The sequence below is a fragment of the Crocodylus siamensis genome, chromosome 3 (assembly GCF_052110815.1).
Source record: "Crocodylus siamensis isolate JL-2025a chromosome 3, ASM5211081v1, whole genome shotgun sequence".
Taxonomy (NCBI): Eukaryota; Metazoa; Chordata; order Crocodylia; family Crocodylidae; genus Crocodylus; species Crocodylus siamensis.
In genome coordinates this window covers 83155593-83168549 of record NC_143397.1, presented here as the reverse complement: position 1 = coordinate 83168549, position 12957 = coordinate 83155593, and the positions used below count along the sequence as shown (strand labels likewise).

The following is a 12957-nucleotide window of genomic DNA, read 5'->3' as shown; positions in this document are numbered from 1 at the left end:
CCTTCCAAATTTGTTCCGTACTGTATTCAAGAATACTGTTTGGTTCTGTATTTGGCTTTTTGTAATAACCTCTTTCACTAGAGAGATTCTAAGCTACATAAAAAGAATGCTGATTTTGATAGCCAACAGATTTCAGGGGGGATCTATATGCCCCTGATTTTATTCTCTGCTTTTGTAGCGGCACTCATCTAGTTGGATGTTTTTGAAAATCTGACCTAGAAAGTCTTTTTACAATGTGGCTGTAGTCATTTTATGTAGTCATCTTTCAGATAGGCTGAGCAGGCTGTCTGTTTGCTGAATACATTGAGTGGTATCTTCTGTCTCTTATGAATAAAGTAAGATTGCACTGTGCAGAATCAAAACAATTTTTATGCTGTGTTTGCACCTCAAACTACTTTTCATAATAGGGGCAGTTATCCCCAAAAATATTTTAGATAGTCTGTAATGCACTTTACTTGCGTCTTAAACTATAACAACATTTTTATTATTTTAAAGCAGGGGTGCACAACCTCCTGGGCTGCAGGCCACATCCCGCCCATAGAGCTCCCTGTGGATTAGGAAATTAGGCAGTCAGGGAGAGTGGCTGTTAATACCGCCACTCTCCCCTGCTGCCGAATTCCCATGCTCAGATCAGAGCCAAGCCACACTCCTCCCCTTGCCCAGCCAGGTTGGAGCCAGGCCAAGCCCTTTTCATCCACGCAGCCAGATCAAGCTCCAACGCATCTGCCCCAGCACTACATGAGGGCCCAGCCCACAAACAAACCAGGTACTTCCTGTCCAGCTTGCCAGGCAAAAAGGTTGAACAGTGGTCTGTTGAAAAGTGTCTGTTATAAAATACAATATGTATTTTATTCTTAAACTGAAGCTGTAATGTTGCCCATACATCTTAATTTTATAAGGTTTCTGTTTATGTTAAATTTACCAGGAATTTAGCTACCTGTGAGGAGTAGGAGTTATGGGCAGTAAATATGATTCTATGTTGGTACCTTACAGGTTTTTATGTTTTTGTTTGGTTTTGTTTGTTTTAACTTTAGGGGATTTGAGGCAAAACAGCATGGTCACTAATTAACTAGTTGCTTTTTAGTTTTCATCCATGTTAGAAAGGAGCTGTTAAGTAGTCTCCCCGACCCTCTGTATAACATAGGCCATTGCACTTTACCCAATTACTTCTGTACTGTTCTGCAACCTTGTTTTTGACGAAAGCATGGCTTGCACTCCACAATTTCCTTTCAGTAGATTGTTCCAATGGTTAATTTTACCCTCTTTAAACAGGTTAATCTCATTTTTATTTTGACTGGCTTTAACATCCAGGCCTTTATTATTATTGTGCCTCTCTTAGATTAAAGAGCCATGTCAGTACCACGTATTTTCTGAGACAGTTTTTATACACTGTAAGCAAGTCACTTTCAGTTCTCTTGTTAATAATGCACTAAAGAGGTTGAACTCTCTAAATCATTTTTATTTAGTTCCTTTGGGGGAGAATTGTGTTTTGTTTTGATATATAGTGGCAATTAATGTTCCAATATTGCTTTTGTAGCATTCTACCAATTCACTGATATTTAAGGAAAAAGCAATACATCAGACTTAAGATTCCCACCTTGTGGCAGCTACAAGTAATATGCAATTTCTGTTTGCCAGACTGCTGGCAGTTAATTTAGTCACCTGATTGGCATCTGATTTTTATTCTGGATCCCAAGAATCATGTGTTCTGCCATGCCAGAAGTTCAAAAAATAGAAGTCCCTTTCTAGCGTTTGGTTTGATTTTGATTTTTAAGCAAACCCAGACACGAAATCAATTGAATACAGCGATCCATTTTTCTCTCTGGAAGTAGATTCATTGCACTGAAAGCTGTAGTTTAGTCACCAGTTCTTTAGGGAGAAGTGCTTAATAAGAATGTGATGCTTAGGCATGGTCTTATAGTATATAACAGGTGATATTTCTTCTGTTGTAGGTATCTATCAGAGTTTCTCTATGCCTGGTTGATGTCAACATTGAGCCGTGCTGACAGCTCCCAAATGGCAGAGGAGAGAATAATGGAAGAGCAGCAGAAAGGACGTAGTAGTAAGAAAACAAAGAAAAAGAAAAAAGGTACAACAGATTTGAAGAGTGGTTCAGATTTCTCTTATCCTGGTTTTGCATCTATATAATTCCATGAACTTTGAAGAGAGACTCCTGATCTCAGTAATGTAAGGTTAATCCTTGCTATCCTCTGTTAGAGGGGGAAAAAGTGTCTCTCAGCATAAAACTTAAAGCAAAACTGTTTTGCTTGAATGTGATTGTATCCACACACTGGTGTTTTCCAGATTTTTGAAAACTCAGTTTTTCAGAAAACAAAATTAATCCTCCTTCCAGTACTGCTTTGAAAATTTGCCCTGTGACTGATCCATATTCCTGTGAGGAAATCCCATGTGCTTTAAGAAACGTTGCTCTCGGTATAATTTTTTGAGAAAGCTACCTTTTACCTGAGTGTGTTTTGATACAGAAAGCATACTGTCAATTCAGTATGCTTTATGTTCCTAAGTAAGTATGGATCCAGTTAAGCAAAGTATTTAAGCACAAATCTGTCTTTAAGATCACAAATTATCCCACTTGAAGGTAGTGGGACTGCTGTTTTGCAGAGGCCTATGGCTGTTTCTATCAAAAATAACACAAGTGGATTCACTGAATTTTTATAAATGGAAAGGTCCACCGATACTATCCATTCATTGTGTTATTTCTGACTGGTAAACTAAAAAGTGTGTGGAAGTGGAAATCAGCAGACCAGAAGTGATGCATTAGGATCAATTTCTGTCAATCTCCCATTTGATAGAAAGAAAGGAACTAGAAAGAGCAAGCTTTATTATCATCATAAGAATATAAGTGCCAATATTGGGTCAGATCATCTAGCCCAGTATCCTGTTTCCAACTGTGGCAGAAGTGGATGCTATAAAAAGAGAGGATTGAATTGGATGGATGCATCTCGAGTGATCTATCCCCTATTCATTACCCTCCCTGCTATCTACTTTTATAGGTTTAGAAATGCCAGAGGAAACATCTCCAACTGTTCCGTTCAACAGCTATTAATAGAGCTATCATCCATTAATTTACCTAGTCCTTTTTTTAAACCTAGCTATGCTATCTGCCTCCATCAGCTCCTGTAGCAGTAAATTCCACAAGTTAACTATGCAGTGCATTAAAAAGTATTTTCTTTTGTTACTTTTAATCCTGCCACCTAGTAATTTCAGTGCATGCCTGTAGTTCAAGTATTCTGGGCCTTGGTGAACAACTGTTCTCTGTTTGCTTGATTCAGACCCCTTTATGATTTATTGGTCTCTATCATATCCCCTTTCAGCCTTCTTTCCAAATTGAAGAGTCCTATCCTCCTTAATCTGCTGAGATATAAGAACTGTTCTAGGCCCCTGATCATTTTGGTTGCCCTTCTCTGTACTTTTTCTAATTCTATCTACTATATCCTTTTGGAGATGTGGGGACCAGAACTGCATGCAGTATTCAAGATGTGAGTTTGTATAATAGCAGGATGATGTTCCCTGTTTTGTTCTCTATTCCCTTCTTAATGAGGCCCAACATTTTATTGGCCTCTTTGGTCATCATCATAGTTACCACCTTCACTGACTCCTGGATTACCAGCATATATCCAGATATTCTTGGGCTTTGCCATCCTGGTTCTCTCAAAGTATATACAGATGTAACAATCGTATCACTGTCCTTTGGCAGGGACGCAAGTGTAACAGAACCACTCCAACTTTCACCTTGCTTCATCCAGGGTCAAAGTTAAAAGGGTTTTAGTTCACTTGAATGACCACAGGATTGTGGAACCATAACAGTGGCAGGATCATACTGGAATCTGTGATGTACTCATGTGATCAACAACAGGCTTATGCTTTCTAATGAACAAGTTATTTTACATTTCTGTCTGAATTCTATGTACTAATTTTGAGAGAACAATCTTTTTCTGTGGAATTTACAGTTCGCCCTCTGAGTAGAGAGATCACCATGAGCCAAGCATATCAGAATATGTGTGCTGGGATGTATAAGGTAATTTATTGAGTGGATGAAGAACATTGGGTGGTTTTGTTTTTTTTTTAAGACTGTATTAAATATTAAAATGGATGCATTTCCTTTACTCTGTATCCATTTCTATCTGAGCTCTTGCAGGATCTGAGAACCAAGAAGGCTGGTTTCATGGCTTGTAAAGTCTTCCGAAGACATTTCTTAAGTAAAATAGTTTTTTTAATCAGATACAGAAAAAAGTTGTCTAAAATCTTCAAGTAAATTCTAGTAAAGCTGAATAATCTGTGCTGAAGCCAATTGCTTAGGCACTGTAGTTTGTATTTAATGTGGTCTCCTCTTACTATTGTCCAAACCATTTCATATACCAATATGCTAAATGAAATATAATAAAGTGAGTAAATGAAAATCCATATTTTGCTGCCTGTCTTCTCCAATCTCAGTCTTGTGACAAATACATACGAAACATTACCAAACCCGTCATAAAGAGGTTCTGTATATGTGGTTTAATATCTGGATAAGCTCTTTCCTGCAATATTCAATCTTCTTCTTGTTATGCTGTAAAAAAAAAAAAAAAGACTTACCTTTTCATCCATTAGTTTGGACTAGTAACTGCAATTTGGTTTGCTGAAAAGTGTTTATAGAGATAGACAGGAGTAGAATTGAAGGAGAGGCAAATAGCTTTTTTACATTGTTTTATCAGACAGGTGGAAAAGTGTTCCAGAATTGGGTTTTTTGTTTTGTTTTGTTTTTTACCTATTCCTGTGCTCAGTATTGTGATTGTGTGCCGATGCTAATGCTAATGTGTGCTAATAGGATCCTAATGTTTTCTTTGTGGTCTTGTCCCTTCTTTCCTGTCCTTTAGACTATGATAGCTTTTGACATGGATGGCAAAGTAAGGAAACCCAAGTTTGAACTGGATAGTGAACAAGTTCGATATGAACACAGGTTTGCCCCTTTCAACAGTGTCATCACACCACCACCAGTCCACTATTTGCAATTCAAGGTGAAGTTTATTTCCAGATAAGAACCACAAAATACGCTTTCCTTCAGTTTGTTTGGTACACAGCTTGTAAAATCAGACACACTAATTATGTATGGGTGTCCAGTGAATGATTTCATAAGACATGCTGATACTACTCAATGTATTTAATAGTAAATTCATGCTTTTTAAATCAGGGTGTTTTAAATTAATCAAAGTGATTTTTAAATTTCTTATTTGAATAGTAATTTAAATTGGCAAGTAGGAGACCATCATCTGAATTCTTATGTTTTTTAACCTTGTGTATTTGTACTTTTCAGTATTTTCATAGAATTAGACTGTATTTCCTTGGCTGGTATAGTTTGGTTCTTTTTAATAACCAGGAGGGTGCACTGTAACTACCTATGTTTAAGCAACTGCATACTTAACTCAACATTGATTTGTTCAGATTATTTATATATATATTGTTTTCAGTTTAAAAAGTAGTGAATGATGCATTTCTTCTATAGTCAGTTGTTTTTTCTGTGATTTGTGTTAAGTTGCATTTCAATGGGAATTACAATTCAATTGAATGCACAAAAACATTTTCAGTTTTGATTTACTTGGTTGTGTTTGGAGACAAATTCTTTTCATTTACCACTGTTTACTTAGAGTATTAGTTAATGTTAATACATTTAAGCTGATTATTTCTAGTCACCATATTCAAAATTTTAGAATGAGTTGACTCTGTGAATAATGATAGTGGGAAAGTATAACAGGATTCCTGATTTCCACCCCTACCCCACCCCCAAACTCCCAGCTGATTTCTTACTTTGAAGGTATTCATAGGCCACATACAGACATTGTTTCTACTGGGAAAGTCACTTCTCTCCCTGTACTGGCTACAAGTATATAGATGCTCAGGTTTTTTCTCCCACAGCAAAAATTACCACTTTAGGAATAACCAGGGTTATATTGCTCCCAAGAAAGTTTCTGGGAGCAGTTTCTCGTGGGAGAGTTGAATGTATGTTTTCCCTTCCGTGAGAAGCTGCAGCACGGTCCTGCAACATTCCAGGGTGCTTTGATTTCCTCCCTCCATCCCGTCCCCCATGACAGACTGAGCCACTTGGCCTAGACTCTTCTACTCCAGCTAAGTCTGGAGCCTAACTAACGCCCTTCACAATCCCCGCGCTATGCTGCAGGGAGACAGAAGCTGACCCTGAGCAGTTTGGCTCAGCCAGTTAGGGCTGCCCTGTGTACTGCTGCCGTCTGTCTCCAAGCAGATTGAGAGAGCCAGCAGAGCATGCCGAGATGTATGCGCAGGAGCCTCCTGGTTGTGTAGCATCAGTGCTGCAAGCTGTCTGCTTTCCAAGTTGCTCAGCATTTGAATGTGTTTAGGGGTCTCCAGATAATTTTTTCTACCAGGAAAATAAACCTAGGAGAATTCTTCCAGATCACGTGAATGTGTGTGCACAGCCATAGTGAATTCCAGTGCTGACCTGAACAGATATGAATATTCTCTCTGCACCTGCAGAAGTGCCAATTGCTGTCAAAAGTTAGTTTAACTGTTAAACTCTTTTTGGTGCTTTGCAATAACTTCCATTACTTCAGTGGTCTGACTCTTTAAAACCAGAACAGTAATACTTCACTGTTCAAATTTTTTAATGAAATTATTAAAGATTATAACAAAGCTAAACTTCAATATGTTATCATTTCAGATTAATTTAAATCACATTAATGATTTTTTTTTATGAAGAAAATCACTGTTTGTCCATCTTGTTTTAACTGCTTTGTGTTTGGTTAGTGTTAGCCTACAAAATAAAAACCAGTTTTAAAACAAAGTGCAGCATGACTTGAGATTTGTTACCGATAGGAAGTAATACAACTATTATCAGGAAAATATATTGCTTTGAACTTCCCTGAAATTGGACTCTCAGGTTTTAAGCCAAGTTCTGTTACTGTTGCTATTTTGTTATATGCATGCGTGTGTGTGAATACTATATCAAATTTGGCAAACCACTCAGCTAGATATACATATAGGAAAAGTGTTATCATTGTTGCAGTAAGGGAAGTGAGAGATGTGAAACCATTTTCAAGTGCTAACTGAACAGTCATAATGCAGATCAAGCCTCGCCTGCTGTCTCCCTGTTGTTGAGGCTGTAGCCTATTTTTACGTAACTTTGTGATTTATTTTTTAGCAATATATCCTGCTCTGGTATATGCTGTACACAAGCCTGTTCTTAGTGACGAGCTTCTTTATTGCTCTTATTCAGAGGCATAACAGGGCAATGCTGGCAGCTGCATTCCCACTGGCAGCACCAGCTATTTTTGTGCCCCCTGCAATGGCAGCTGGTGGCTTTTACTCCTGCCCTTTCTTCTCTGTCCTATCCTCTCTTCTCTTCCCCCCCCCCCCCCCGCCAACTCTCCCACCCCATACTATTTTGCTGCCTACTTTATTATACCACTGTAACAAATAACAATGCAATCCCTTTGGATTATTGAAAATGTAGACATGTTCATTTTCTGTTCAAGTAGTTCAATAATATTTTTTTAATATTTAGGAAATGTCTGACCTAAATAAATACAGTCCCCCTCCTCAATCTTCAGATCTCTACATGGCAGCTAGCAAACACTTCCAGCAAGCTAAAATGATACTGGAGAATATTCCTAACCCAGATCATGAGGTAAGATAGAACTGAAATGTATGAAACCATAAGTAGAAGATATTATTCAGAGTAAATTACTGGGTTTATATTTTTATTTTAATGAGAAGATATGTAATTTCATAAATGGATCGCTAAATTGTCTAACAATATGTGATAGAGTGCCTGAGTATTTAAACTAAACAGTCTACTGGTGACCTCCTTATCAAACTGTTTGAATTTAGTGGATGCATTTGGAAATAGGAGTTCTGGATGCTGTACGGAGTGCTTTCAACTCTTTAAAAATGGGTTCGGTATTCTTGCAAGAGTTCAAAATAGTATTATGTTATGTAAGCATTTTGATGAGCATCTTTAAAATACTGACCACAAATTTCTGTTTAGGTCAACCGAATTCTAAAAGTTGCCAAACCCAATATTGTGGTGATGAAGCTGCTAGCAGGAGGTCACAAGAAGGATTCTAAAGTAAGAAAATCACTGGTCAATTGAATGTATTGCCTTTAATTCAGCATTACAGTCAGCAGCTGCATTTCTGCAAGTCTCTTTTTAGTAAGCAGTATGAAAACTCTTCTCCCTTAAATATGTTTGGAGGGAAATGGACTGGAGAGCTCTGGCTAGGATGCAAGGGAGAGCACAAACTTGTAGGGGTAGACTGTAGAAGGGAGATTAATGGTGGGAGAAAGAGCAAGTATGTTGGGATGATAATGGATGGGCATTGAGAGCATGGAGAAAGGAAGGAAAGGAAAGCCCTTTATAGCTGATCGATCTAATGAAACAGCATGGGGTACCAGGTTTAGCCAGGAACAGTCGCTGCAGGTATGTTCCTCCCTCCCAGGCTCTTCTGTTTCCTGCTTAATCCTCCCTGTTCCTTGGGGTTCCCATGTTGTCCCCATACCATGACACCCCCAGATACAGCCTGCAACATGCTGTTCCCACCCTGCTCCTCCCTGTCTAAGCACGGACCCCCATCTACTACCGCTTTGCCCCCTCCTGGCCCTGAAGTTGTGTCCTGTCTCAAGCTACACAGCCATGCCTACCTGCAAGGTAAGCAGCTGTTATGGAGGCAGCTGCCGTAGCAGCAGTATGTGGCTTGTTGGAAGGGGGAGGAGGGAAGAGGCGGCCACAGAGGCTCCTAGTCACAGATCCCTCAGGCACAGCTGCCTGCAGGGAGCCAAGCTGTGCTTCCAGTCCACCAGGTGGCAGTACTGTCTGATACTTCCCTTCCCTGCCCTCCCAATGCTAAATACTGACCAGGTGCGGGGGGGGCCTTGTCTTGGAATCAAGTAAATACGGTAATAGCTTCTGAGACTGTAGTGTCCTTTTGTGGCCAAAACTAGTGCTGAATAGTCTTCCAGAGACTTTCCACAACTCGGCTGAAATATTTTTATATGATCTTAAAAAAAATGTGATTTTTTTTTTTTCATAAGGGATTTTCTTTATTTGTGTTTTTTTCTTTGCTATTTCAGAGTTGAACTAAAGTAAGCAAATGAGTATTCTCTTTAGAGAATAGTATCTTTTCTGACACCCCCTGCTTGAACCATAAAATCATAATGTTTATCTCAGGTGCTGAAATATTTGTCAGAGTAATCTCTGAGAACTTTTGCTTTCCAGGTTCCTCCAGAATTTGACTTCTCTCCTCACAAATACTTTCCAGTTGTGAAGCTTGTTTGAACAACAAGAGATGATTTGGATACCTGAACTGAAATCTGTATATCAGATACCTTCTCTGAGGTGGAATATTTTATACCATATCCAAAATGAAACGGATCTCTTGGATACAAGTACAGTTGTATAGAATATCTCTACCTGACTTCCTTACATGACCTGAATGACAACTGCTGTTTTAAAGTGGTTTGTATACCTTCTAAGCATGAGGTTGATTTTAATCAACTGCGTTGTTGAAGAAGATTGTATCTTATTTGGTTTTATTACAGATTTAATCATAAATCACTTTTATCAATGAGCTCTGGCTGGAAATGATGTTTGTAAGGGTTTAACACCACCCATGGCTGAATAAAGATAATACAGTAGAACCACTTGCTAATAGGTACAGCTGAGTTAGTGAAATTCTGATCTGAACAAAGACTCAAAGAAAATGGTGTTACTGAGTTCCATGTTTTTGTCTACATCACTGTTAAATCTGATCAGTTTACAAGGAAAAACATGATACCTTTAATGGTTATCTGCCTTGCAAACTTAAAGATGTTTTTAATAATATTTAAGGCTAGAGAATTGGGGAATAGAACCTGGAGAAGTCATCTGGTTCACTAGAAATTAGCATTTTTGGCAGGTGTGCCACAAATTACCCCTACACCCTGCCCAAGTACTGCTCCCATAGCCTTCTCTTGCCTGATAGGCTGCTCTGCTTTCTGCCTCCTGTCCTTTTGCTCCTTGCCTGATTTGCTTCTCTCTGCCTTATCTACTGTTCTGGTGCCCATTCCCCCCAGGTCTGCCACATGCCAAACACAAAGGCTGCCTAGGTCATTTACGGCACATGTGCCTCAGGTTAGCTAGCCCCAATCTAGTCCACTGCCCCAAAGCAGGATCCAGCTTATTCCTAAACTATTTTGGACATATCCGTTCTATTCATGAAAACCACCAGTGAAGGAAATTGCTCAACCGCATTATGTAACCTGTTCCTGTGCTTAACTATTGTGAGACTTAAAGGGTTGTTTTGTTTTTTTTCTAGTATCTACCCTAAATCTCCCTTGTGGCGATTGAAAACTGTTATTTCTGGTTTCATTGGACATAGAGAGCAATTTATTTTTCTCTTCACATCATCCTTTTTAATGACCCGAAAATGCATGCTTAGTTGTTATCTTCAGTTCTCAACCTTTTCGGATGCAAGGCACCTATCAGAAAATGCCAGCTCTTCATTTTTCACTCATTTTTTTCATATATGAAAAAAATAACAAAGCAATTCTTCTGTTGCAGAGAACTCAGAAAGCCCACGTCAGGTCAGAATATTTCTGACATTATGGATTCCTGTTTGAAATCTCCAAGCTTATCTCGTGTAGGTGTTAGCAAACCTAACAGTGCTAATATGACATGGCATCCCACAGCATTTCTTAAGAGATACTGCAGCACCTCAGGGTGCCTTGGCACGCTAGTTGAGAATCACCGGACTAAACAAATCCAGTTCTTTGAGTCTTTTCTCACAGATCATGTTTACTTAAACCTTTAATCATTTTTGTTGCTTTAAACTGGGCTCTTTTCAGTTTGGCTACATCTTTTTTGAAGTGTGGTGCTCAAAATTAGACACAGTACACTTTATTCCAGTTGAGGCTTTACCAGTGCTGAGCAGAGAAGCAGGAATCCTTTTTTCATTCTGCTCCACCGCTCTGACATCTCCAGTCCTTCTCTGCAGTACTGCTGACATAGCCAGTTGTTCTCGGTATTCTGCTTGCACCGATCATCTGCACTGACCTGCATATTGGGCCATCACATTTCATGCAGTTCCCTCTGTACTAAGCCCAACACATTTTGATTTAAAAACATCTTTCAGAAAGGCATATGGTCTTCATTGAAAGGCATTGAGAGAGGGCCTTTGGTAGTTTTGTTCCAGTGGTTAATGACCCCACCATTAAAACTGCCTCTTTTTTTTAATATTGAACTCTCTGACTTTAGTTTCCTTACATTGGTTTTTGTTAGTTTTCTTTTCTGAATTAAACTTGGGAGTACCTAGAATATATTGCTCGTGGAAGTATTTCTACACTGTCATCAAATCAAATCATCCTTCAGCCTTCTTTTTGATAAGCTAAACAGAAATAGCTCTGTGTATCTCACTGAAAGACACTTTGTCCAGTTCTCAGTTCTGTTTTATTTATTTACTGCTCTTTTCTGCACCCTCTCAAATTTTTCAGTGTCCTTTTTAAACCACAGGCATCAGAACTGAACATATTATTTCAACAGTAGTCTCACCACACATACAGAAAAGTAAAATCACCTTCCTACTCCTTACTCCCTGCTTGTACATTATTAGCCTGTTTCGCTGTGGTATTGTACTAGGAGCTCACATCAATTGAATGTCCAGTATGACCCTTAAATCCTTTGCAGACCAGCTGCTTTCCAGAATAAAGTCCACAATTCTCTAGACATAGTCTGGGTGCTTTGTTCCTGGATATATACGTTTGAATTTGGTCATATTAAAATAAGCTGCGTTTGAATGGGCTCAGCTTGCCAAAAGATCCAGGTCACTCTTACAGCTAAGTTGTTACCATTATAGATCCCTCTGCCAATCTTTGCAGACACCTTTAGCTCATTCTTGGGAGCTGCCCAATATGTAAAACTCTACAAGGTAAAGTTTCTGGAATTACAACATAGTTAACACACATGACATGAATCTGTATAAAGAACACTTTATTTTTTGACAGACATATTAACTCATTAACACAAGTAAAAGTTTTCCTTCATCTCTAGAAAGGACTGTCCCTTGTACGTAGCATTAAAAGTGATGTTGTAGCTGTGAATGGCCAGGAATTATACCACAGGAAAACAAGATACCAGGAGTGCGTATTATAAATAGTCCTCAACTTTCTAAAGCTGCTCATTTAGGAATAACTGGGTCAGTACAAGTCTTCCTTCCTTTTTGATTTCCACTTCCTTGAGCAGTATTGTCAGCCACCTACTGTCTTCATCTGGTTCCTACACTGCTCCTAGGACCCCATCACCTATTCTATGAAAGTTTAACAGGCTGAGGAAGCAGGAACTGTCTCCTCACTGTAACCAGGCATTAGGAACCCCAGATCACCTTACCTTCAGGAAATTACTTTTCCTGATCTGTTTCCATTTCTGGTTTATCAGGAAACCGGGAACCTCTGTGAAAGCATCATTTGTGCTAGCGTTTGCCACATAGTGGGGAAAAAAAGAATTTTGCAGTCCAACCTACCACTAGGTGCCTGTCTGGATGAGAGGAAGGGATGACTGAAGCCAAATTGCTAGGGGCAGGGAGGAATTCTTCCATCATTAATAAAAGGACTAGCAGCAGCCCACAGCAAATCCCCAAAGCTCAGTCTTTATTCTAATCCAAGAAGGGTGAAGAGAACAGTTTCCCTTCCCAGGACAGAATAGTTCCTCCGGAAAGAAAGGGTCAAGGGTTTTTATATCATTCACACTGAAGAGCAAACTTAAGCCACCACATTTCTGTCCAGACAATTAACTTCAGAGCCCTTCCTCAAACCCATGAGAAAACTGCCTGCCCACAAGTAGAGGGATAACCCTTAGCAAGGATTCTGATTTTCTTTCCTCAGCTGGCCCAGAAAAAGTCTCCTCACCACTTGAGGTTCCTAGGGATGAGGGCTGGAAGGATTCATACAAGTCAGAGTACA

General features: G+C 39.1%; 1 protein-coding gene across 2 annotated transcripts in view; it reads left to right on the top strand.

Annotated features, from left to right (window-relative positions):
• Window positions 1–9593, top strand: part of NAA35 (N-alpha-acetyltransferase 35, NatC auxiliary subunit) — a 35471-nt gene extending 25878 nt beyond the window's left edge. For both annotated transcript variants that reach the window (XM_090038635.1, XM_090038636.1), the window contains 6 exons: window positions 1953–2089; window positions 3969–4036; window positions 4875–5015; window positions 7532–7654; window positions 8015–8095; window positions 9242–9593. In XM_090038635.1, the coding sequence (XP_089894761.1) occupies window positions 1953–2089; window positions 3969–4036; window positions 4875–5015; window positions 7532–7654; window positions 8015–8095; window positions 9242–9301 (610 nt within the window). In that variant the 3' untranslated portion in view covers window positions 9302–9593. The remainder of the gene's footprint in view (window positions 1–1952; window positions 2090–3968; window positions 4037–4874; window positions 5016–7531; window positions 7655–8014; window positions 8096–9241) is intronic.
• Window positions 9594–12957: the final 3364 nt, after the last annotated feature.